General features: G+C 43.4%; 1 protein-coding gene across 11 annotated transcripts in view; it reads right to left on the bottom strand.

The window, feature by feature from the left end:
• Positions 1 to 27,849, bottom strand: part of PLEKHA7 (pleckstrin homology domain containing A7) — a 219,610-nt gene that overhangs the window by 88,852 nt on the left and 102,909 nt on the right. For 10 of the 11 annotated variants that reach the window (XM_053203408.1, XM_053203410.1, XM_053203412.1 and 7 more), the window contains one exon: positions 2,286 to 2,369. In XM_053203408.1, coding sequence (XP_053059383.1) covers positions 2,286 to 2,369 — 84 coding nt within the window. Of the gene's footprint in view, positions 1 to 2,285; positions 2,370 to 16,461; positions 17,708 to 27,849 lie in introns of those variants that run through there. The other variant, XM_053203415.1, reaches the window with a different exon arrangement.

Here is a 27,849-nt window from a genome sequence, read left to right as displayed (position 1 = left end):
TCACATTTGTAAGCTCTTGTTTAATTATCTTCCCTACTCAACCATAAGCTCTTCACAAACAGGACCACATTTGTCTTGCTTGCCGCTGTAACTGCAGTCTGTCACAGCCTCTGACACAATATAGGCACTTAGTAAGTATTTAATAAGTGTAGGAATCACCACATCGGTTCATAGGAATCCTCGCTTCCTCTCAATGCCTAAAGCACATTGTGCCTGCTTCCAGGAACGTCTGGCCACCCCGACATTGCACCCACCACTTAAGACAAGCAAGCAGTCCTTAGGACATCCAGAAAATGCTATCTATAGAGGGGGAAAGTGACCCTTGAAAAAAATGAGTATCTTTTCCTTGAAAAGTGGATGGAATTGAGATTAGCTACAGAGATATTTTGGGAGGAGAAAAGAGACTACCATCTCAAAAGTGGACAAAATTGTAAAAGTGAGGAAAAGGAAGTGGGGGGGGGAGGGGGGCAAGGGTGTTTAGTGATGGGAAGTCTGCATTTCTCCAGAAGCTTTTATTAAAGTTGGTAACTTCCCAAGTTAGGTGTTCTAATGGACTCTCCATCCAGACCTTTAAAAATGACAAGCACCTTTGTCTCTAGGATGCCTAAGGAAGGGGGCTGAACTGACCTCCCAAGAGCTTCTGACCTTCAGGATTCTATAAACAAACTCATTCTGAATTGGAATGTGGAGAATCCACATTCTGGTTCTGTCTTTACATAGCAGTTCTATCTCGATGCCGGAGACAAGACCATCTTTATCTTCCATCCACTAATAGTATTAATGCTTTCAAAGTCAGACCCCAACTCCAGACTGGCCATCAGGACCCATGGGCCACCAGCATCAAAATAATTTAGCAAGTAGGGGCGCCTGGAGTGCTAAGTCGGTTCAGCATCCAACTCTTGATTTCAGTTCAGGTCTTGATCTCTGGGTCATGAGTTCAAGGCCCACATTGGGCTCCCCACTGGGCATGAAGTTTGCTTAAAATAATGATAATAATAATTTAGTAAGTGGCCTCTGACTAGTACCAAGGGTTAGCCCTGACTAAAGAGATCAAACGGGGGTGACATCCTAGCTCTTTCTACTTCCAGTCATGCAACTTTGAGCAAGTGACTTAACTTCTTTGAGTCTTGGCATCTTCATCTTTAAAACGATGATGATGGTCTACTTCTCAGGACAATTGTGTTAAATATGTAAAACCCTCAGCACAGAGTACACATGTAAGGAATGTCATATCATAATTATAGATTTCTAGTTTTAAAACTTCTGTAAGATAATGACTCTAAGCTGAAAATAAGGAATTAAATGATGTGTTTGAAATTTGCTTCAAAATAATCCAGGTAGTGAGGGGGAGGCTATAGATGAAATAAATAAAATCAGCCATGTTTTGGAAATTGAAGATGGGAGATAATACTCTCTCTCCTTTTGCATAGGCTTGAAATTTTCCATAACCCAAAGTTTAAAGGTGTAAGTACTGAGGGAGGGAAATGCTGTAAAAATACTGATAATTTAAGATCATAGTTGGTCTAGAGATTGAACAGAAAAATAATATAAAGGGGGGAAGCGAACATCTCTATGAATTTCTCAAACAGTATCATTTTCTTCAAACAGAATGGTCTCAGATGAGCAGAAGGGAACAAAGCCACTTGCATACATTGCTCTTCCTTCATTTTTGGGAGAAGAACACATCTTGCTTGGGCTGTACATGTGTTTTTAAGTAGACAAGCCCTGGGTGGTGGAACCTACCTCAGAGCACCCCGGGGCCCTGCTGAAATAGGACTGAGGAGCAAGAAAGTCCCCATGTTGGAAAAAGCAAGCAGAAAGAACTCCAGATGTTCAGGGACAATGGATGCCACAGCCCTCCTCCCTTCTAAGCCCTGGCTTTGGACTCTTATTTGAGGCGTCTATGGGAGGCTGGTTCAGCTTGGTGTGAGGCTGTATTTAAGGCAACTTCACTCTAGATGAGTGGGTCCTCTCAGAGCACAGTAGTATGTTAGAGGATACTTGATGGGGGGGGGGGGTTCATTCAGGGGGAAAAGAGTTTGTAACAGGCTCTGACAGTACCAATCATGGCACAAGCCCGTATCATCTCCCCACTTCCACATCTTCCCACTTAGAGACGTCCAGAGATTAAAAAACAAAATTCTTGCATTCCACCTCGTATCAACCAACCCACTCCAAGCCCCTCTATCTGGGCGAGAAAATAGTCCAACAAGCTTTGTTTTGAGCAAATGCCTTTAAACTCTCAAAACTCTGCTTGGAAAAGTAGAATATATAGAAGTACTTACTCTTCTTGAAGAATAAATTCGCTATTTTCTGGAGAAAACTGCCCACTCACAGGGTGCCTGAATGCTGTGGTCTGTTGGTTATGACTAGAGAGAAAGAAAGAGAGATAATGAATGAGAAGTCATGTGAACGGAAAGGATTACATACACAACAAGTCAGTAATGTCTGAGGACCCCTGGATCATTACAGATTCCTCCCACATTGAGAGAGTGAGCCTTTCTTTTGAGACGCATTTGATCTGTCAGAATTCCATTGCATTAAAAAAACACGAACTTTTCCAGCTCAGGTGTCAAAGCCCACCTAAGACGCAGGGATTTTAACTCTAGGAAAGTCTTGGCTCCAAGAGAACACTGCATTTTCGAGAGACATTCCCCGAAGTACATACTCCAACAAACCGAACTGTTGAGCAAAAAGTTACTTTTAGATGGCACGAGCTAAAACAAGAATGAAGGAAAGCAGACAGTACTTTCAACAGCTTCCCGAAACCATCAACCAGGGAAAGAATTCCAAGAATTAACCACCCACCCAGAAAAACTATCTTCTTAAAATTCTTCTCCCTAATATAAAATGCCTTCACCTCAATGATAGGATATAAATGCATGGGCATGTCTCTGCAACATGGCCTGCACAATTTTCAACACTGAAGAGTTTCTATCACCCTTTTGAAGTTAGGAGGGATCAGCTTTCACACCAGGCTGACAGTCACAACCAAAGTGTGTAGGTGTTTTGTGTATTCACAAAGGCCGCCTGGTTCTTTGTAAGGGAGGAGGAGCTGGCTCTAGAGTCTGCTGGTTTGCTCAATGAATAAACTAACCCAACGTCCTGCTTTTTCAAAGAATATGATTTACTTTTAAAAGTTTCCCTAATCAAAACATCACTGTTCTTTTAGAAATTTTAGAAATATAAAAAGAAAAAATGCCATCCATGATCTCACCAACCTAGAGATAAACCCGGCTATCTTCTCCTTCCCTAGTTTTTTTCTATTACAAAATAAATTATGAGTTTGCTGTATTTAGAACTCTGTATCCTGCTTTGCTCACATCCTATTAACATAGAAATTTCCTATGTCCTTAAGACTTCTTCATTTGAAATAGCTGAGTCCAGGTGTCCCCTGCTTTTTGAAAGTTCACGTTATACCACTTCACTTAGGAAAGACCTACACTGTACCTGTTTTCCCTAACAGAAAGAAATATGAGAAGAATTTTTGCTTTTACAAAAAAAAAAAAAAGCTGAAAAGCAAAAATAGCATTCAGTGTTTGTTTTGCAGGGAGCCCTCACAGAGGCAGCAAACACCCGAGCAGCGAGTGGCACCACCAAGCTCTCTATCTGGGAACTACACTCAGCATCTCAGCATGAAACTGCCACAGCTCTGAACTGTGTCTGTGAGCATCTGTGTTTTATCTCGATTTATTTTGTGCATCTATTAACAAGGTGTGTCCTTGTATCATCTCCTAAAAAGGGAAATTGGGTGGCTCAGTCAGTTAAGCATCCGACTTTGGCTCAGATATGATTTTGTGGTGAGTGAGTTCGAGCCCCAGAGATGGGCTCTGTGCTAACAGCTCAGAGCCTGGAGCCTGCTTCACATTCTGTCTCTTTCTCCCTGTCCCTCCCCCACTTGGGTTTTTTCTCCCTCCCTCCTTCTCTCTTTCTCAAAAATGAATAAATAAACATTAAAAGAAAGAAAGAAAGAAAGAAAGAAAGAAAGAAAGAAAGAAAGAAAGAAAGAAAGAAAGAAAGAAAGAAAGAAAGAAAAGCCTAAGAGGTTATTTTGGGGATCTGGGAATGCTCAAATTTTTTTCCATATAATTTATAGTAGTTGCTGCTTTACTTTACACCATTATGTGTTACAAAAAGTTTCATAGGAGGAAATTGAAGAAGATACAAAGAAATGGAAAAACATTCCATGCTCATGGATTGGGAGAATAAATATTATTAAAATGTCAATACAACCCAATCTACACATTCAATGCAATCCCAATCAAAATTGCACCAGCATTCTTCTTGAAGCTAGAATAAGCAATCCTAAAATTTGCATGGAACCACAAAAGACCCCCAATAGCCAAAGTAATATTGAAGAAGAAAACCAAAGCAGGAGGCATCACAATCCCAGACTTTAGCCTTACAAAGCTGTAATCATCAAGACAGTATGGTATTGGCACAAAAACAGACACATAGACCAATGGAATAGAATAGAAACCCCAGAACTAGACCCACAAACGTATGGCCAACTAATCTTTGACAAAGCAGGAAAGAATATCCAATGGAAAAAGACAGTCTCTTTAATAAATGGTGCTGGGAGAACTGGACAGCAACATGCAGAAGGTTGAAACTAGACCACTTTCTTACACCATTCACAAAAATTAGCTCAAAATGGATAAAGGACCTGAATGTGAGACAGGAAACCATCAAAACCTTAGAGGAGAAAGCAGGAAAAGACCTCTCTGACCTCAGCCGTAGCAATTTCTTACTTGACACATCCCCAAAGGCAAGGGAATTAAAAGCAAAAATGAACTATTGGGACCTCATGAAGATAAAAAGCTTCTGCACAGCAAAGGAAATAATCAACAAAACTAAAAGGCAACCAACGGAATGGGAAAAGATATTTGCAAATGACATATCGGACAAAGGGCTAGTATCCAAAATCTATAAAGAGCTCACCAAACTCCACACCCGAAAAACAAATAACCCAGTGAAGAAATGGGCAGAAGACATGAATAGACACTTCTCTAAAGAAGACATTCGGATGGCCAACAGGCACATGAAAAGATGCTCAACGTCGCTCCTCATCAGGGAAATACAAACCAAAACCACACTCAGATATCACCTCACGCTAGTCAGGGTGGCCAAAATGAACAAATCAGGAGACTATAGATGCTGGAGAGGATGTGGAGAAACGGGAATCCTCTTGCACTGTTGGTGGGAATGCAAATTGGTGCAGCCGCTCTGGAAAACAGTGTGGAGGTTCCTCAAAAAATCAAAAATAGACCTACCCTATGACCCAGCAGTAGCACTGCTAGGAATTTACCCAAGGGATACAGGAGTACTGATGCATAGGGGCACTTGTCCCCAATGTTTATAGCAGCACTCTCAACAATAGCCAAATTATGGAAAGAGCCTAAATGTCCATCAACTGATGAATGGGTAAAGAAATTGTGGTTTATATACACAATGCAGTACTACGTGGCAATGAGAAAGAATGAAATCTGGCCCTTTGTAGCAACATGGATGGAACTGGACAGTGTTATGCTAAGTGAAATAAGCCATACAGAGAAAGACAGATACCATATGTTTTCACTCTTATGTGGATCCTGAGAAACTTAACAGAAACCCATGGGGGAGGGGAAGGAGAAAAAAAAAAGAGGTTAGAGTGGAAGAGGGCCAAAGCATAAGAGACTCCTAAAAACTGAGAATAAACTGAGGGTTGATGGAGGGTGGGAGGGAGGGGAGGATGGGTGATGGGTATTGAGGAGGGCACCTTTTGGGATGAGCACTGGGTGTTGTATGGAAACCAATTTGACAATAAACTTCATATATTGAAAAAAAAATTGTGGTTTATATACACAATGGAGTATTACGTGGCAATGAGAAAGAATGAAATATGGCCCTCTGTAGCAACGTGGATGGAACTGGAGAGTGTTATGCTAAGTGAAATAAGCCATACAGAGAAAGACAGATACCATATGTTTTCACTCATATGTGAAACTCATCTCACTCATCCTGAGAAACAGAAGACTGGGGGGGAGGGGAAGAGGGGGAAAAAGTTACAGAGAGGGAAGGAGGCAAACCATAAGGGACTCTAAAATACTGAGAACAAGCTGAGGGTTGATGGAGGAGTGGGGGAGAGGGGAAAGTGGGTGATGGGCATTGAGGAGGGCACCTGTTGGGATGAGCACTGGGTGTTGTATGGAAACCAATTTGACAAATACACACACACACACACACACACAGTTTCATAGGAATGCTCTACTTCCAGATAGGTTAAACCTGTAAAATAGTTTCATCATATGAATGTAAATTTTTTTTCTATAACCATTAAAAAATGTTCATTGGCCATGTGTGTGCCAGACACTGCTTTAAGTGCTGGAGATGGAGTGAACAAAAAGCCCTTCCCCCCATGGTGCTTACATTCTAGAAAGATTTACATTCTTCTACTGCTGGACATATTAGGTGCACTATACATCTTTTAGTACAGGCTTTTCCTGCAATTCAAATTATTTCCTTGGGTTAAGGTTCCACAGGTAAAATTACTTAATCAAAGGGCATGGTCATTTTTTAAGGCTCCTAATACAAATGATTAAAATGCTTTCACTGTCAGAGTCAATATATCATCTCAGTTTATTAGCGTTAAGGTATTAGCCCCATCTCCAAACTGAGCATGGGGCTACCTAGAGATTAGTAGATTTAATGAGCATAGTATAAAGGTTAAAAAAAGGGGGGGAAAAGTCTCTACACCTACAAAGATTTTCTTACTCTGCCCTGGCGGACGGCCAGAGTGTCCTGTGTTCTAGTGTCTGGGGTAAGCTGGCATTGAGTTCAGAGCCTCGTGAATTCTAATAAGCCAAATGTGAAGCGGTCAAAGCCATCAGGACAGGTTGCTCCTTGGCCCTGTGATTGTGTACTACTGCCTGCACACTTTCACCCCTCCCAACCACTCCAGCTTCCAAATTCCCAGCTCTTGGTTTGAAGCAAGTCTTTGGGAATCCTAGGACTCTCTCTGGCAGTAAACATCCAGATCTTCACAAAAAAGCAGAATTAAGGCATGAGCATCTAGAGAAGGATGAGAAGCAGGCCCCGGCAACACCTGGTTCAGAAATCCTTGCACCAATTTTAAATAAAATGGGGTGCCTCAGTCAGTTAACTGTCCGACTCTTGATTTCGGCTCAGGTCATGATCTCATGGTTTGGTGAATTTGAGCCCCATATCAGGCTCTGGCTCTACAGTGACAGTGCAGAGCCTCCTTGGGATTCTCCCTCTCTCTCTGCCCCTCCCCCGCTCACATGCATGCACTCTCTCTAAATAAATAAACTTAAAAAAATAAACTTGGGGCGCCTGAGTGGCTCAGTCGGTTGAGCGTCGGACTTCGGCTCAGGTCATGATCTCACGGTCCGTGAGTTCAAGCCCCACATCGGGCTCTGTGTTGACAGCTCAGAGCCTGGAGCCTGCTTCCGATTCTGTGTCTCCCTGTCTCTCTGACCGTCCCCTGTTCACGTTCTGTCTCTGTCTTAAAAATAAATAAACATTAAAAAAACTTAAATAAACACTTGCACCATGTTCAAGGGTTAGGCTTAATACCTCCCCCCCTTTTATTTTAAATATCCAGGTTCTTTTAGAGAGTCACTTCCATTCACCAGGGAATTTTAAATTCCCTGCCTCATTGCCACCTGGAAGAAAAAAAATGCTCTGTTCACAATGGGAGTAATAATAAAGCAACAACAGCACTATCCACTATTACTTTTCAACGATTCCCCAGTCTACAAAACCTTTCCTTATACCTCTTATCTATTAACACCATCGACCCCCATTTTATGAATGGGAAAGGGCTCAGAGAGGTTAAGTGACTTGTTCAAGTTAACTTCATCAATGGGAATACAAGCTGGTGCAGTCACTCTGGAAACAGTATGGAGGTTCCTCAAAAAACTAAAAATAGAACTACCCTACGACCCAGCAATTTCACTACTAGGCATTATCCACGAGATACAGGTGTGCTGTTTTGAAGTTTTGAAGGGACACATGCACCCCCATGTTTATAGCAGTACTATCAACAATAGACAAAGTCTGGAAAGAGCCCAAATGTCCATCAATGGATGAATGGATAAAGAAAATGTGGTGTATACACACACACACACACACACACACACACACACACACACACACACACACACACTGGAGTATTACTCAGCAATCAAAAAGAATGAAATCTTGCCATTTGCACCTATGTGGATGGAACTGGAGGGTATTATGCTAAGTGAAACTGGGTCAGTCAGAGAAAGACATAAATTATATGACTTCACTCATATGAGGACTTTAAGAGACAAAACGGATGAACATAAGGGAAGGGAAACAAAAATAATATAAAAACAGGGAGGGGGACAAAACAGAAGAGATTCATAAATATGGAGAACAAATTGAGGGTTACTGGAGGGGTTGTGGAAGGGGGGATGGGCTAAATAAATGGGTAAGCGGCACTAAGGAATCTACTCCTGAAATCATTGTTGCACTATATGCTAATTTGGATGTAAATTTTTAAAAATTAAAAATAAAATTAAAAAAAAAGAAATAGCCTTGGACTGGATGAAATTATGATTGGCGTACAAAATTTACTCATTTTATATATACATTTAACATTTTCTGTTTCATTCAAATTATTTCATGGCCTCTTATACTTTGGGAACCTTACTCATCCATAGTCTCTTACCTATTAAAAATATGAAAGGCAAGGCACAGCTTGGGAGAAAATAGTCTCAATACATACAAATACCAGAGGATTTGTATCCAGAATATAGAAAGACTTCCTACAACTCAGTAATATTAAGACAGACTATTGGTTTTCAAAATACAAAAAACATTTCAACACGTCACAAAAGAAGATTCACAAATGACCAAACATTATCAGTCATCAAGAAAATACAAATGAAAACCACAATGAGATATCACTATACATATACTTGAGTGGCTAAAATTTTAAAAGGTTGTTAGCAAGGGTATGGATCTATTGGAAATCTCATACATTAATGGCAGGAATAGAAAATGGTGCCAATACTTTGGAAACAACTTGACATTTTCTTATAAACACCCACTTGTATACCTTCTCTGAGGTATCTAAGAGAAGTGAAAATATAGGTCCACACAAAGCCTTGTCTTCAATATGCATAGCAGCCTTATATGCAAGAGCAAAAAAACTGGAAACAACCCAAATGTCCACCAAAAAGTAAATAGAAATACATGCTATGCAAACTATTCATGCAGTGTAATGCTACAAAGGGATGAAAAGAAATGAACTGCTTTGTTGCTGAACCACCAAAAAATTTATGCTGAGCAAATGAAGGTCAACAAGAATAAATACTATTGTATAATTTCATTTTTATAAAACTCCAGGAAGATAAATCTAAATTACAGGTATAGAAGAAAGATCAGTGATTGTCTGGGACTAGTGGTGAAAGGTGGGGGTTGAGTGGAATGGAGTAGAAAGAAACTTTCAGAGGTGACAGAAATGTTTTGTGTTTTGTTTTTGATGGTGCTAACATGAAATGCACAGTTATCAAAACTCATCCAACTCTAAAATTACAATGGTGCATTTTATTACATGTAAATTATACCTCAATAAAGTTCAATTTAAAAATAAAAAAAAGATAACTTCATCAATAAGTGATAAGACTGGGACATAAATCCCAGTCTTCGATTTCTAGATTTGATATTCTTTGCATGATAACCTGCTGTCCCCTTCCCTTAGGAGTCTATGGGCAGACCAAAAATCCCTAAAGACAAAGCATCAGAAAAACAGTACCATCCACTGCTATTCCCTCCCCCTCTTCTTCTGCACTTCCCTCCTTCTGTTGTGCCCAGGACCAAATTTCTGAATGACAGCACCTGTGTGGTCCTACTTCAAGGTCCTCGAGGTGGATCTCTGATAAACACACAAAGAGCGAATCTCCCATATGCCTGGAGCAGCATCCAGCAACCACTTCATATATGCTGCATGACCTTAATAGCAACTCCTGGGCTCCCCACACCCAACCTGTACTAGCTTAAATAAGCCCAGCGTTTCGGGTGAATGAATCTGGAGCTGAAAGGTTTAGACACTAAGATGAAGTTTACATTCCAACATTACAAGAAAGATAGATTTTTAAAGTGGACAAAAATAGAGCTGTTATTTGATCAGATCTAGAAGCAGTTCCCCAACCTTTCTTCCCTGATATAGATGCTGCCCTTTTTGCAAAAAAAAAAAAAAGTTATCAACCACAGCGTCACCACTACCATTTCCTGAATTTCCATAAAGCTTTAAGTATGGTCATATTCATCATATCTCACCCTCCCACCCCCCACTGAGGTGGGCAAGGAAGATATTTTTATTCCCATGCTACACATAAGGGAACTGAGGATCTGGGTTATATGTTGTTATTGGAACACTGAATTAAAGGGAAAAACGGGGCTCAGACACTGAGAAAAGAGATAAACCAGAGTAATACCTCCTGAATACTGAGGTCTTAAAATATGATTTTTTCTGATCAAACTCGCCCAGCTTGCTAATGGCAGAGCTTCTGGTTCAGCACTTTTTGAGCGAAAGAAGTGTTAGGTACTTGGGTTATTTAATCTTCCCAAATACCCAGTGAGGCAGGCTGTGTTTCATCACACCAGACCACAGGTGAGGAAGTAAGGCTCAGAAAGGATGGATGACCTGCCCACAACGGCAGCCAACTCCTGTGTTCCTGCACACCACCACCCTTCTGGTCTCCTTCTGCTGACCCAGGCTCACCCTCACCAAACAAAGGTTGCTCAATGCTGGGTCCTTACACCCATTTGGAGATTGCAAAGTCCTTTGACTTTACCTGCTGTCCCCAACCTCAGCCCAAAAGCCCCCACCCTGCTCCATTTCCTGATTTTCTAAAATCCATGAAGAATCTCATGTCCTATCATCCTGTCTCAAGACACATTTAGCAGGCACAGACAAATCCCCTGAAATACCTGTTCTTAAACCTGAATTGCCACCTTGCTCTTTCGTAGTGATGGAGATGGCCCGGCTGGGAGCCAGGTGGCTGGTTTCAAGGGAGCACAAAAACTCTCTTTCCTCCATTCAAGGGCTTCTATCTCTCTTCAGGCTACTGAGAAAGTAAGTAACTTGGCAAATGAGGTAAAACATAAGCTAGGCTTCATTCTCAGACCCTGCTAATCCTCCCAGGAACAGCCCCTCCAAGCTGGATGGCAGCCAGTCTCACCTGGGAGAGGACCAGGGAGCACAGAAGGTTGCAGGGAAGGATGATCCCCCTGAAGGCAGGCCATAGGTAACCATCCACATAAATAAGCACGTCTTCACAAGCCCTGGACCTGAAAGGAGTTGGGCTAGGCCCCAAAGAAGTCCAACAGCAAACACGAGAGATTTGACAAGAGGACAGAGTGAGGACCAGAGAGAGCTGGAAAACGATTTGAGCTCAATATAAGGAAGAACCTGCCTCCAATCACAGACAGGACTAGTAAAATGTAAACAGGTCCTATAGTTTCTCGCAAGATTAATTTTCTATTCATATAGTTTTTGACTATAATGTGAGCAACAAGACTCTGGTCCGTTAAATATGAAGGTTCCAACTACTTAGCATGGCAATTTCTTTTGGCATAGCAGGAAGTTCTGGAGTTATGTGACTGGTGCTCAAAACATCCTGATCAATCTGGTTTTCTGATAGTGGTGGGATTGATACGCTGAGTGTGGGACAAATCTGCACTGTCAGCATGGGCTCTGATCTGACCCAGATATAAAGAGAAGAAACACCTTAAAATGTGAGAAAGTATCCAGTCTCAAAGCTTAAGGAGGGACTCTATCAAAGGCTCTTCTCATTGGTAAGCTAGCAGCATTTGCCACTCTGGCCCCTCTGGCTCATCAGTGTGGCTCCCCCAATACTGTAAGAGTATCACCTTGCAGGTCTGATGCCACAAGCAGCGTGGCCTCCAGGCTTGTTAAGGCACTTAGTATCTTTGTTCGAAGTCCCAATGTCTCAAGAAAACCAAGGACCGTCGGTAACCTAATAATGCTCCTACTTAAGTCCTAAAACTGGTAACCAAAACTCCAAGAACACAAGAAATTGCCTCCTCGTCTTCTTCAGTTCTTCCTGGGGCCACAGAGTAAAGAGGTGGCAACCAAAGGCTGAAACAGCATCCTTACATCCCCTCAACATTTCTAAGTTCCTTTTAACACTTTTATAAAATTGCTCGTTTAGTACAAAGTGTCACGTGCTCGTTTAGTACAAAGTGGCATTTCCTAAGGGGACTGGGAATCTTATTCAAATGGTCTTTAGAACTTGCACTATTTTGAAAATGTCAAGATTTTCAACAGCTCGTTACACATGGGCATTACTCTGATAGGCCCTTCTTTGAGAATCATGGGAATCAGGCCTTGATGAGCCAGCATAACCTCTCTCCAAATGAAAGCCATCAACACTGCACTAACCAGCCTCCTTCAATGTCCACCCTGAGCCCCAGGGTCAGAAGATGTGGGTTCAAACCAGAGCAGGCCACTTCACCTCTCCGAGCCTGAGTTCTTCCCTTTGAAAATAGGGAATAATGGGGCGCCTGGGTGGCTCAGTCGGTTGAGCGACCGACTTCGGCTCAGGTCATGATCTCATGGTTTGTGATTTCGAGCCCCGCGTCAGGCTCTGTGCTGACAGCTCGGAGCCTGGAGCCTGGAGCCTGCTTCTGATTCTGTGTCTCCCTCTCTCTCTGCCCCTCCCCAACTCATGCTCTGTCTCTGTCTCAGAAATAAATAAACATTAAAAAAATTTTTTTGAAAATAGGGAATAGTAATAATATCCTTCCAAAAAGTTGTTGTGAGGATAAATGAGGGATATATACGAAAGAGCCTCGCAAAATGAATGGCATACAGAAGGTTCTCAGTCAACTTTGCTGGCCCTGAACATGTGCCTTGACTATGGCAACAACTAACAGGCAACCAAATTTTAACAGGGCACAACCAGAATGAGCATCCTCTCCCCACCCCAGCAAACCGGGTACTTCTCCAGGCTGCCCTATTTTTATTAACAGCATAATCACTATCCAGCAACCTAGGAGCCACTCTCCATTTCTTGCTCTACCTTAACCTGCACACACACTACATTACAAGCCCCGTGTCCTCAATGTACAAGATATCTCTGAATGCACCCACTTCTCCCCAGCTCTACAGCCAACACCTCATCATCTCTAGATAAGATACTGCAACAGCCTAACTGCTCTTTCTGCTTCCATCCTGGCCTCTGGACCACCCACTCTCCTCACTGGAAGCCAGATGGGTCTTTTCAAATGCAAGTTAAATCATGTCACACTTCTCCTTTAAACCCTACAATGGCTCCACATCACAGAGTAAAATTCAAGCTCTCTACCTTGGCTTGACCCTAGGTGACCTGACCCCTGACAAGCTGCATCATCATCTTGTACAAGGTATGTCTTCTCTCCTCCTTCCCCATCCCGCCCCAGCCACACTGGCCCCCTTTCTGCTCCTTGAACACCAAGCTCTTCCTGACTTAACAACCTTTGTATTAGCTATCCTTTCAGCCTGGAAGCTCTTTCCCTCATACTCTCCTAACAGCCTCCTTGTCATTCAGACATTGGCAGAATTATCACTCTCTCAAAGCCCTTCCCAACCACCCACTGGGGTATGCTCACTTCACTTCATATCAAGTCACTTCCCAGTCACTTCATATCAAGTCACCCTATTTTAATTATTGTCATTTTTTTACTTATATCTTTTGACAACTGTCAGTCTCCCTGACTAATCTGTGTATTCCAGGAGAGCACGGACCTTGTCTGTCTTTTCACTGCCCTTATTGACCTATAACAGCATCTGGCACTGTTATATTTGCTGAATGAATGAATGAGAAATGACTAACGAGATTCCTACCTTAAAGTGAAACCATGCCTCCAAATAGGCCAGCTAAACCTACAGAAGTCGGGACGAAAGTAACAAAGAGACAAGAATCTAAAGGATCAGTAGCCATCAGAGGGCAGTGGCTTCTGCTCTTAGTGACAGAGGAAAGAAAGATGAGACACCAACATGCCAAGAACGCTTCATCCTTGGCTCTCTCCCAACATGTTACAATATAATTTGGAGAAATTAGCCCTCCCTTGCAACCCCTCCCCACCCCCGCAAAGGAGGTTAATACACTCAACAGAGAGAATCAAAGAACGGAATGCAAACACCCGAGAGGAAATTACTGAGTGATTAAAAACACACAGGAGGATAATACAAACATCACCTGTATCTCCCTTTTGTGAACTGGGAGAGTATTTGGTATGAAACCTACAATTTGGTGACTGATTATATGCTATCTCTTATATTGCTCTCCACTTACTTCATGTGTATTTGTTCTCCTCCCTCTCCCCCTACCCCCAGTGAGATCCTAAGTTCCTGGAGGGCTGGGAGCCATCATTCACTTATTTCTTGTGTATCTCTTGCAGCACAGAACAGTAATACCCATGGAGCAGGCACTTGAACTCCTTTATCTCAATAGCCTCAGCACAAACACAGTACTTTCAGGGAGAGGCTGTGCAAAACCCACCTCATTTTCTGATTGCAGCAGCCCAACCCATCATGGCTCTCCCAGAGAGAGTGGGGGAGATAGGGGTCTGCAGGCCCTGATAAAAACCCCTACAGCCAGGCTGATAGACTTCACCAGCTCTGGGGAGCATGGCGACCAAGCAACAGCCTTCCCCACTCCCACAATGTCCATACCTGACTTTTATTCACATACCCAACTAAGCACAGACACTGAAATCCAGATAAACACCAGACCTACCACCTGAAGGAGCAGTCAGTACCTGCTCTCCCCATCCAAAAGTGCTAAAGGAGCAGAGCCTGGCACAGACAGAGTTGGGCATAAAAGGAGTCAGAAAACAACCGAGCAAACTCAAAGCTCACGTATCTTGCAAAAAGACCTATCGTTTCCAAACTCTGGATTTAACAGACTGAAGTCTTCCAGCATGATTTGAAATGCTCTGTATTTCATTAGACTCTCCAGATGTTCTCAGATCCACTCAGTGGTCAACTCATTCCATAAATTACCTCTTCTGACCCAGTAGCCCATGCTGAAGACCTGCCTTCTTCCTGAGCTCCCACATGGGGCCCCTGTACTTAGGGTTGCTACTTGGTTAATAGGGAGTTTTAATTTTGACTTCACAGGACATCAATAACCATAAAAATATTAAAGCCAAACTCCTGACAGAATGAGGAAATCAAACCCAGATAGCCTCCTGCTCTATTTTTAAAGAAATATGGCAAAGAAGCAACGTAATAGAAGCTGAGGTACCAGCTTTGTTACTACCAAACAGTTCCACACCCCCCAGCAAACACTCAGCCTCTCTAGGTCTTGGTTTCCTCATCTGTCCAATGAGGACAGACTCTGCATCTGCAGAGGCCACATTGGGCCTGCCAAGCATGAACCCCAGGCTGCTGTTCAGAGTCATTCCAGACTGTGGTTCAAATCCCAGCTCCTCTGCACACTTGGCAGGGCACAACCTTGAATGAGTTAGTGACCTTTCTGAGTGTCGGTTTCCTTATCTGCAAAAAAAGAGAAGACAATTCCAACTCTGCAAGACTGTTGTGAAGAGTACTGATAATGGACCTGGCCTGCAGCACTCACTGTTTAGTTTCTGTTGTAGTTTTCATTTGCTAGCTCTAAAACTCCACACTAATAGAGTTGTTTTGCCTTTTTCCATGTTGCAAACTCCAGCATTATTAGCCTACCATAGGACAGCGGCTCCAGAACACATCTTCTTCCTTTCGAATTAAGGCACACTACCCGGCCTCCAGTTTAAACTTCTATTTAAAGAACCTGCCTGCCAGGCAAAGTACTTTAAGATCAGTAGGCGCCTGCCTTCAGCCCCACTTCTGTCCCTCACTGGGGTCAAGTCCCAAGGTTCAGAAAGCACAGCCCAAGAAAAACCACCTCCCCAGCAAGCTGCACTGAGTCAGGGACACACTGACAGAAGTTTTAAAACTTCACTGGAAACATTTTTGACCTCAGAGAACACCCAGCTCTATGCTTCTGTTTAATATTCTTCAGTATGTCGGGTTCAAGTGTAAAATGAGAAGGATGAACCAGGTGATATTATAGAGATCTTCCAACTGTAACATCCTAAGATGCTGAGGTTCATCTCTGACTACTGCCCGAGACAACAGACTGAACTGAAACAATACTACACAGAATTGAAACACAAAAGAACGAGGCAGAACAGCTATCCTCCCCAATCTGACTTGCCAATAGAAAATCCTTTGTAATGACATCAAGGAGGTGTACTTAATGGTACTTCTGTCCTATTAATTCTCAATTAAATTGAACTGTTTGGTTTTGGGGGTTTCTTTTTAACTGCAGGCACTCCCAACCAAGCCATCAAAAACTCCCTTTCAGTCATTACTGGACTTCCATGAATCAGAAAACACCGCAGTGAATTGAGTCCCTGTGGAATCCGTACAGGACTAACCTGCTCTCCCAATCTCACCGGAAAAGGTGGCAGAGACATTCACTCTCTCCTTGAGCTCCATGTTCAGAAGGATTGTGTCTTCTTCCCCAGCCTCAGCCTTATGAAAACCCGGGTTTCGGTCAGACAGGGAAGGAGGGCCCAGCTGCCTGCAGAGGTGAGGCGGAGGCTCACAGCCCGCCTACTCTCAATTTCAGTTCTGGAGCAGCTGCTTCCCAAGGTGTTACAAATCCAGCAGCCACTTGCTCCTACTCATTCATTCTCCTTCCTCCCCAGCCCCCACGGAGTATCTGGCAACAACACAGGAACACTGTTCCAGCTCTGAGTCACCACCCCGCTTTGGCCAAGCGGAGCACCGGCTGGGGGTAAACAGGGAGGCAGGCACTTCATGTCTCCTGATTCTTCTGTCCTTCTTGGATACTGTGGGGTTGGCTGCTCCTCTAGAAGCAGGACATAAGAAACACCTCCACACAGGAGTTTTGGAGTCTGAATGAATTGCTCACTCAGTTTTGATCTGCTACCTTTTTGGGCTAAAATCAGCCCCAACACAGAACCTTTGGTGGAGAAATGATGGCTTCCTTATCACTATATCCCATGGTCAGGGCAGGGAAGGGGCTGAGTGGTTACAAGCCATCATACCCATTCCCCCTGGTAACAGTCTAGGATTCTTTCATCACAGCTTGGGATGGCTGAACTCCTCTGAGCACAGATTTAACCATGTGGCTCTCCCTCTCGGAAGAGGCTTGGAGAGGAGAATGGAGAAAAGTCAGAAAGGGAAACTAGGGCATTAAAGTGCTTTTACTGCCTGTGGCTTTAGTGCCATAGCCTCAGATCAAGACTGGCTCTTCACTGCAGCCTAAGTAGGTCTACAAGTTATGATGCAGGTGACCACATGAAATATAAGCCCCATGGGACAAGGACTGTTTTCATAGCTATGTTCCAATGACTACATAGTGCCTAGCACACAGCAGGTGCTCGATATATATTGAATATATATCAAATACATACAGGAGATTTTCTTCTGAGTCTACTTGGATGTCTACATTTTTACTAAAACCTGTAATCATTACCACCATTTTTTCCCTTTTAGAAATCTCCTTATCTTTCATAATTCCTACTATTGCCTACAGTGAGTGTTCTATGAACCTTTAAATGAAGAGATGGTTTCCTTGAAACTAATGAAGCTCAAGCATTAGCACCCCTCACTTCCACAAGTCCCTTCTAAGGCCATGGAAAAGGCCCTAGCAGTATGTTTACATGACTTCTGAAACTTTATATATTTTAATCATTTTTTAATATGTATTTTGAGAGAGAGAGCCACAAGCAGGGGAGAGGCAGAGAGAGAGAGGGGGAGAAAGAGAATCCCACACTGAAGTGGGGAGCCCCACGTGGGGCTCAGTCTCAATGAACCTGAGCCGAAATCTAGAGTCAGGCACTCAACTGACTGAACCACCCAGGAAGCCCTGAAGTTTTAAATATTTTAAAAGAAGACCTTCTAAATTATATGAACATCAAGGCCCACAAACTATAGATGTGCCACAGTGGAATGAAATAATAAATGACTCACAAGCCATCCTGATACATCATCCTAACAAGGGCATTTGGCCTGACAAAACTTGTTTTAACTACATGGGAGATATGCCCTAGCCTACAAACACATCCTGATCAATCACAAGTCAATTGCTGTAAAGACTGGAGTAGGTTAAAGAACACAGACTCCACTTATCCAGCATTTATTTAGACCTACTATGTTCTTAGCACTCTGAGTGCTTTGAGGTAAAACAATGATTAGAACATAATTACCCCCACTGAGTAGGAGCTTACAACCCAACAGAATAGACCGATATAGTCATAAATAGATACAAAAAGTATATATTTTATATATTAAATGTAAATAACACAAATCTATAACTACAGATCAGACTGGGTACCATAATATAAAAGTAAAGGAAGGCACATCTATTTGCTAGGTATTGAGCTGCCAAGTACAACAACCCTAGAAGGTAAATCACTTTATCCCCATTTTGCACAGAAGATATTGAAGCTCAAAGGGATCAAGTGCCATCCCACGCCACATAACCAGTAACTGGCAAGGTCAGAATTCAAGTCCTGAACTACCTGACTCCAAAGTATGGGCCTCTTCTCAGCAGCTACATTTTAATCAATGGCCAGTGGCTCCACAGAATCTCCAAAATGTCTGGAGAGACATGCTGGCTTCAGAGGTAGAGGAACCACATCAAGCAGCAGCAGAGATGGGCAAGTTTCCAAAGTCCACACTCTTGGGAGTGGAGGAACAGGAAGTGCCATGAGCTTATTCATCAGGTATATAGATATAGCCTCCGTTCGCCAGGCAACACCCTAGAAGGGATCATTGGCAGCTGCCTGGGAGCCAGAAGAGGCCTCATGAGAGACTCCTACCCTATGGCCCTGTCTACAGACTCCCTTGTCCTTGTTACCAGATGGATCATGCTGGAGCACAACAAACATTCCATTATCTCCTGCTAGACACCACCCTCCTCACTTCGAAAGCCTCCTTACCTCTTACCACTTCTCTCTAGTTTGGCTTCTGCCAGATGCAACTGTTCCCCAGTCCCCTTGGGCTACCCTTGGGCTTTGGCTGCTGTTGTTGTCTTCCCTAGTGGATTCTGTCCAACCATCAAGGCCCCTTCTTCTTCCAGCAGTCCTTCCTGATCACTCTGAACCATGCTACTTCTTTCCTTCCTCAACACTGTCAGCACTGAAGGCTCACAGTCTTTATGAAGCAATTATACATCCCAATGAGTCTCTCCATTTTACCTTCCAAAAATTACTGTGTTATAGAAGGCTGAAAAAAGCAGAAGTTCAGGACACCTGGGTGGCTCAGTCGGTTCAGTATTTGACTTCGGTTTAGGTCATGATCTCGTGGTTCGTGAGTTTGAGCCCTGCATCAGGCTCGTGCTGACAGTTTGGAGCCTGGAGCCTGCTTCGGATTCTGTGTCTCCCACTCCCTCTGCCCCTCCCCTGATCTCTCTGCCTCTCTCTCAAAAATAAACATTAAAAAAATGTTTTTAATAAATAAAAAAATAAATAAACAAACAAACAAATATAAAAAAGCAGAAGTTCCCTTTCTTCCCTCCAATTCTGTGTCAATCTCAGGAGCAATACCTTGACTAGTTTCTTGAGTATCGTTTGGTTTTTTTGCCTTTCTGAAACTTTTAAATGCATTTAAAATTTTACATACACGTCTTTTTAGAAAAAAATTACATACATAGAATAAAATTGTATGTATTATTCCATAGCTTCCCTAGGACCCTGCATGAGACCAGCCCAGCCCAGCCCAACCTATAGACGGAGATGACCTAGGAGCCCATCCATATGTCAGTTTGTCCCAAACATGTATTAGAGGTTTCAAATTGATGACCTGCAAACCCATTTGTCTCCAAAATTAATTTTATTTGAGCCACTACAGATTATTTAAATTGAGTCAAAGTTTAAAAGTAGGAACATTTCAGGGTGCCTGGTTGGCACAGTTGGCTAAGTGTTCAACTCTTAGTTTCAGCTCAGGTCATGATCTCCCAGTCATGGGATTGAGCCCTGCGTTGGGCTCTGCTCTGTAAGTGCAGAACCTGATTGGGATTCTCCCTCTGTCTCTGTCCCTCAAAATAAATAAATAAAGTTTTTAAAAGGCATTAAAAAATATGAACACTTCATATAAAAATCTAGCTTGCTTTGGAAAAACCAAAACTGTGGCAACAATGGGCCACCATGAGAAGTGGAATGGCTCTTCTAGTTCAGTGCAGTCCCTACCGCTCCCTACTGCTTCTCAATGTTGAGACTGTACATCTAGCACTATTTATCATCACACCTGTATTTCTTTTTTTTTTAATGTTTATTTATTTTTGAGAGAGAGAGCATAAGCAGGGGAGTGGCAGAGAGAGAGGGAGAGAGAGAATCCAAAACAGGCTCTGCATTATCAGTGCAAAGCCCAATGCAGGGCTCAAATTCAGGAACTGTGAAATCATGACCTAAGCCAGAGTCAGACGCTCAACCGACTGAGCCACTCAGGAGCCCCACACCTATATTTCTAATTTACCTACAGGACAGCAATTTCTTTGTACCCATATTTCAACCAAAATGGAGAAAATCAAAGATAAACAGAATAGGCTGAGTATTCCAAAAACAAATTGGAGAGCATAAACATAATCAACTTTTTTGTTATCCACTACAAACATTGAGTTTTTGTACTATTTTGGACCACCACCACTGATTCTAGAAAAGCTCTTCCTTTGAGGAAGGAGACATGTTTTATTTATTTATTTTTTAATTTTTTTTTATGTTTATTTATTTTTGACAGAGAGAGAGAGAGAGAGACAGAGCATGAGCATGAGCATGAGCAGGGGAGGGGCAGAGAGAGAGAGGGAGACACAGAATCTGAAACAGGCTCCAGGCTCTGAGCTGTCAGCACAGAGCCCGACGCAGGGCTCGAACTCACAGACCGCGAGATCATGACCTGAGCCGAAGTCAGTCGCTCAACCGACTGAGCCACCCAGGCGCCCCCAGGAGACCTGTTTTAAAGAATGAAGATTGCTTGCATAAGAGTGAGAACTGAAAGAAGATGGCAAACAGAGGCCACAAAATGTCCCTCTCACACTAAAAAGAAAAGAAAAGAAAAAGGTTTTAGAAGAAGATTCTTCCTAACAATAATGGCAAGTGAACTTGTCCTTAGCCTTCCCTGTAGGGTCTCCTGAAAAAAGTAAGACCCAAGATAGCCAACAGACTATTTTTTTCCACAGAGTGAAAAACCCAAAGAGGCACTGTCAATAAAGGTCCCTAAAGAATCCAAAGGAAGAGAGGTACCAGTGGCCGCAACTGCTTATGGAGACCCACAGGGCCAAAGATAGCAGGTGGGGCTCCTGCAACAGAAAAGCATCTGACCAAGTGATGCCTGGGACAAGGTCACAGATCTCTTTCAACCTGAAAAATGCACATTCTGCTGTGGTGTTTAGAGCATAAGCCCTGGAGTCCAGACCTCAATAGTCACCCATATCACAGATAAGGAAACTGCTCCAGAAAGCAACTTTGAAACATTGCCACCGTCTTTTAAAAATAACATTCAGGGGGTGCCTGGCTGGCTCGGTCAGTGGAACATGCAACTCTTAATCTCAGGGTCATGAGCTCAAGCCCACACTTACTAGATGAGACCAGAATGATACTGCCTTACTTGCTCCCTCGAATGGTATGTGACATAAGGATATTCATTCATTCATGTAACAAATATTTGAGAGCCAAATACATGCTAATCCCATATTATACTATGTGAGTAATCAAGAAGAGAGTGGAAACATGTAATAAATAACTTAGTCTTTGCATCCTGTCAAAGGTGAACAAAAGGGTAGAGTTTTTCAGATTTTCAGATTCATGAATCATAATCTGCCTGCTTAGTCAAGAGCTGTAAAATTTCAGTTTATTAAGCCAGGTTGAAACCTTTTATCACAAAGGGTAACCCTTGCTTTCCAGAAATCACAGTATTGAGTTTTAGTGCTAAAAATGACACAGAGCTTGCCTCACCCAATCTCTTTGTTTTACAAATGAGCAAACTGAGGTCTGAGGAGGTCAGGGAATTGCTCAAGGTCATAGTTATTACTTATTGTAAATTAACACTAGCTTCCTGAAAACAAGGCAATAAGAATTATGAAAAAGCATCATACATTGTTTAAAAATTAATTTCAGGCCTTACACAAAATCCATCTTTTCAGTGACTAATATCTACTAACAAACATGAAAAATACATTTGCTGGGAATCCTTGTATCTCGTAAAAAGATCTTACACAGAAATTCAGAGCTGTTGGTCTGGATTCAAGTGGCATATAGAACACACACAGGGAGGGGTGGGAGACGCCATGTGGAGACAGAGGCAAAGATTGGAGTGAAGCATCTATAAGCCAAAGAATGCCAAGAATTCTCAGCAGCCACCAGAAGCAAAGAGAGAAGCAGGGAACAAATGCTCCCTCAGAGCTTCCAACCAATACTGTTGATGCTCTAACTTGTTATGGTTGCCCTAGGAAACAATACAGAATCTGTGTTAGTTTAGTGGCTTTGATCTACTACAAACCCAACTAGTCGAGAATGTGGAAAGCTGTCACAAAGCTACTAGGACCTTGGGACTCAATAGTACAGAGTCCAAAATAAGAGGGGTAAAAATGTTCTAGCTTGAACTGATCAGATCCCACCCGAATATTGGGTTCACTTCTGGTAACCACACATACAGGCCAGAGTGAAAAGCTGGAGCTTGTCCAGGAGAGACAAGCCAGAACTGTGAAGGGCATAATGGGTCAAAGCCACATCACTGAAGGAGCAGGAGTTTTATGGTCTGTGAAGATTCAGGGCACAGGACTGTTGTCATCATCTCTGAAGAGCTATCATAAGAGAGTAATTTGATTTGTCCCCTGAGGGTCAACATGTTAAACCAAGGATCAGTGGGTGGAATCACTGGGAAGCATATTTTTCAAGGAATTATGTGTCTAACGATGTCAAAGTCAGAGTGGCTTCTGAACATCAGACTGACTGGCTGCCTCCTGTTGGTGGAAGTTCTCAAGCCTAGGCCAAAAACCATCTGGCATGATGTTGCTAAAGAAAGAACACAAACCCCAGGTCTGTAATCCGCCAAGATGGCCTTATGCTCCTTCCCTGCTCTACGAATCTATAAATCCATGAAACATTCCATTTAGCAATTATGTGAAATCTGAAGTATATGGGTAAGATGAAGAGATCCTAAGCATTAGGAGATATTTTGGTGGGAAAACAAAGAAACATGACTCTGTACCAGACTCTGTGTGGTTGGCAGTCACCTCATCTGTAAAATGGGTAAAGCTAGGAGGTGATTAACACAGAGAGCCCTAGGTGCTGCTCTACTAGATTCCCTTTTTCCTTGTCACCTCCACACTGGTAAGGCTGAGCAAGTGGTGACAGGGAAGTGGTATTTCTCTCAGAGAATTACCAGAGAACTACCCAGCTAGCAACTTTTCCCATGCTACCTTCAGGTCAGGGCAGTAACGAAAGGAGGAAACCAAAAACAGGCACAAAGTCATCCATATGAGCTCACTCACAGGTGCGCAGCACAGAATGACCCACATAAATCTGGACACTTAGTACTTTACTCCATAAACCAGGGGTGTGCTGTAAAGTATCAGCACACAGATCTGAGGGCTAGCTGTGCCCAGAGCCCAGGGGATGTCCATGAGGAATTAAAGCACAGGATCTTTGTTTGGAAAAGATAAAGCTGTTGGTGGGTTGTGAGAGGTAAAGTAGTCCAGCCACATTCCAGTGGGAGGAGCCTCGTGTAGCTGTCCTGGTTAGGGCACCCTTCCAGCCTCCAGGGCTGCTTTCTCACTTGGCACTCCTGCCCCTTTAAGGGTCTGTTAGCAGTGGTGTTAACGGACCAAAGGGGCTCTGGAGGCCCAAACACACAGCATCCCTCCAACCCTCCATGACCCTACACAGGGGGACCATTCCACCCACAGTGCAGGGGGTAGAGGGAAGGAGAAGGACTCCAGACATCCGGTCAGGGAGGGGCTCTCTCTGCCTATGTCACTTCTAGAAAAGGACGAAATGGGATGATTTCGGAAACCCCCCACCCAAACCAGTTTCCTTCTTAATTTCCTAGTGATGCCCATTCAGGAAGGGAGCCTCAGGTCAAGAAACACAGCAGGAAGAAGGCGCCTGACCCACAGGACCCAGAGTACCCGGACTTTCCAGTGAACAAACTGAAACCAGTTTCAGTGGTTCCAGTGAACCACTGAACCCAGACGGAATATCCTGACAGATTTTTCTGGTTTTATTCTAGTTATTTCTTTTTGACTTTTTAGGGCAGGGGGTAAAGCAGGACTGAGAGAGGGGAGACAGTAGGAGAGTGTGGGTTTGGAGCCAGAGCTGGGCTCCAGTTGCAGCCCCACAGCTTTGTGGAAGACCTTCTACAAGGCTCCTGGTATCAAGGAGACAAACAATAAGGGTAGCTGGTCTTGGAGAAGTCTCTTCTCCCTAAAGAAAACCTACTAGCTCTCTACATCCCTAAATAGTGGGCCACTGCACCGGAGTGCCAGATTTCTGCAGAGAGCCAAAAATACGTGCAGCAAGGAGAAGTGGAGGACAAAGAACCACATCAAAGAGATAACCCAAACTGTAACTTCCATGAGCATATTATATTCTAGGCACTCCGCAGGCATGATCTCATTCTTCAGTATAATCCTAGGAGGTGGGTACTATTATCTCCATTTTACAGATCAGAAAACTTAAGGGGTTTGTGCAACATGACACAGCTAAGTAGGGACAGAGCCAAGTTTCAAGCGTAGGTCTTTAACTGCAGAGCTGGAGTCAAAGGGTAGACCATTTCCCATGAAGACGAACAGCAAAATCGGCTCTTACTTTTCCATGGCAAGAAGAAAACTTTGCTACTGGATAAGGGCTTAATAGAAGAAGTCATTCTTATTAGAATCTCTGAAAAATAAACCACCAGCCCTCTACATCCCTGTCCAGAAGTCCCAACACTTTGGCTGAAAATATGGAAACTGGTGGAAAGCCTGGAAGTCAGAGCCCAGAACTTGCTTGTAGTGATCTTTAACCCAGAATGACTCCTACCTGTGAGGAGGGTAACGTGAAGGACATGGGAGTAGAAGCCTCCTCACCATCCACCTCTCCCCAGCACCCCCTACTTGGGCCATAGCTGCATGTCCGCTGGCTGAATCACAGGTTTATACTGTGCTTTTCCGGGTCCAGACTCAATTTCCCAACATCAAACTCTGTCGGCGGGGAGAGATGCAGACAGCGGAGAGAGAGCTCAGTGAATCACTTTCTCTGCTAGTGATGGTATCTAATGCATGTTAAAGGCCTCCCTGCAATTCCTCAAGTGTCTTATTAATCAGTGAACCAAGAAACAGAGGGTGCCAAGGAAAAATTCGCCATTGCAGGGAAAAAAGCAAATCTTGAGAAGGCTCCTTACTAAGACACAGAGACTTCTAAACCCAAGGTGAGACAGTGATACGAACAGCCCAGTCATTGAGACGCTTGGTCCAATTGGCTATAAAGTAAGACATTAAAAGAGCCCTCAACTGAAGGGGCAAAATCCACTTCTCCTCAGCCTCATCTGGACACTCACTGTACCAAAACTGATTAAAAGAGAAACTAGGAAAAGTCATTTGCTCTCACTGAACTTCAGTGTCCCCTTCCCTATGGGTCCTGGAATACTCACTCCCCCTCCAGCTCACAAGATCAAGCAAGATACATGATGGTCCCCAAGGTTCTGCCACCCACCTCCCCCTTCTCATGCTATCTTCCCTGGGAAATCTCATTCACTGCCATCGGTATGACTCCTGAAGCTTTATCTCCAGTGCTGTCCACTCTCTTGAGCCTTGGATCCCTACCTCCGACTGCTTACAGGACACCTCTACCAAGATGTCCCCTCACATATAGAACCTCACATACAGAACCGAAAAACCCATCCAGATTATCCAGCTGTACAACAATGGGTACCATTAAATCCACATATTTCAAAATGGAGCCCTTCCTACCATACCCATGGTGGTAAACCACCACCTTTGTGGTTTTTAACCAGGGCCATTTGGAAAAATGGCAGCAACATTTTTGTTGTGACAATAATTATGTGACATTTAGTGGGGAGGGGACCCAGGCTGCTAAATAGCAGTGTCCTGCATAATGAAAATCTGTCCCTCTCCAAATGCCAATAGGGTCACTATTTAGAAATGCCAGAAATTATCCTACCTCTTTCCCTCATTCCCTGTCAGAGATTAGTCAACTCTACTTCCATATCACCAACTAGTGCATCTTCTCCATCCCCGTAGCACTCTCACTGAGATAACTACAGCAGCCTCTAAGGTCATCATTCTCTGTACTCACCCACCTATTCCTTACTAACTTTCAACAATCCTCCACACATATCTCTAAACCTACAAGTTATGTCACTCCTTGTCTCAAAATTATCCAATGGCTCTCCTCACCTTCTAGATAAAGGCAAGCATCACGCTCCTGTTTCCTGCCTCATGGTTTACCACTCTCTCTTGAGGATACCTAGGTTCCAGTGGTGCCTCTGTGTCTTTGCGAACACCATTCCCTTTTCTTGAAGGCTGTCTCTCTTTCTGGCTAACTTCTATCTTTCCTTCAAGTTAGCACAAGGGTCATCTCCTCCTAAAAGCCCTCCCTGACACCAGGCAGAGTTAAGTGCCTGCTGGGTGCATACTGGATCACAATATTGGGATCACACATTTACCATCTTATTCTGATTGTTCTTACTCTGCCTGTCAGTTGCTCTGACTCTACAGCACACAGACTAGTATACAATATAAGCATTATGAATTAGAATTTACAGCTTATACAGCACTTACAGCTGACAAAGCATCATCTCGTGAGACACAGTGGCCTGGAAAGATAGTTACTGTCATTGTTATCATTTTACATTTTACAGAAGAGACTAAGGCTCTGAGAGGTTACGTTCTTGTCCAGGTTCACATGGCTAGCCAGGAAGTGGAGTGAAGACTTGCACCAGCTTCTCTGATGACAAATTCTTTACCCTCTGTCACAACCCCACTCTAAGTGAAAGGTTATAGCACAGATATCTACTTGCGGGTGGGAGGTGTCATAGGCCTGTTTTCTTTAGACCTGCGGGAAATCTCACCTACAGACAGAGCTCTGGAAAATCCAACTACATTATATGCAGCTGCATGGCATCATTGGGGAGGAAGGGAGTCATTGTTCCATCCTCTCAGGCCTGGGTAGAGGGCAACCTCACATACAGAACCGAAAAACCCATCCAGATTATCCAGCTGTACATCACTCTTCTCCCATTCCCCTTTCTATACTCCAAACACACTGTGCAGAAATCCCAAAACCAGCAAAAGAGCCTGGTTTCACTGTCAGAAACAGCTGCACTGTGGCTGCATGCAGCATGACGGCTCCAGTGAGGCTGCTGGGGGCAGGGAGGGACAGCGGAGGATGGGTGGTTAAGTGGCAGCATTTAAAGTTGCCAGGCATTAAGTGCAAGCCCCTTTAAATGGGCTGCCTCCAGAGAAGGTGTGTCAGGCAAAACTGTTGAGTGCCTGGGAGCCGGGCAAGAGAGCTGGGACGCGGAGGAGGCCTCCCTCATGAGCTGTCCCGCTGTGCCACGCAAAAGGCTGGTAGTTCCTAACTACTTTCTGAGAGTTTTCATGAGCACCTCACATATGCCATTTTGCTTCAGAAGCACAAAGCAAATAGAAATGGGGTCTCAGACTTGATGATTCTAACCATGGCTGCAGCAGAGTGTATTCCCCAGCACACGCACACACATGCATTTGGCTCAAATGTGAATCTAAGAGGCAATTAAGGAAATGTGCAGTTTCGTCCCGCAAGCCTCTCAGTGGGCAA

The sequence above is a fragment of the Acinonyx jubatus genome, chromosome D1, assembly GCF_027475565.1.
Source record: "Acinonyx jubatus isolate Ajub_Pintada_27869175 chromosome D1, VMU_Ajub_asm_v1.0, whole genome shotgun sequence".
Lineage (NCBI taxonomy): Eukaryota > Metazoa > Chordata > Mammalia > Carnivora > Felidae > Acinonyx > Acinonyx jubatus.
The sequence above is the reverse complement of the archived record's forward strand: the minus strand, read 5'-3'. Positions and strand labels throughout refer to the sequence as shown.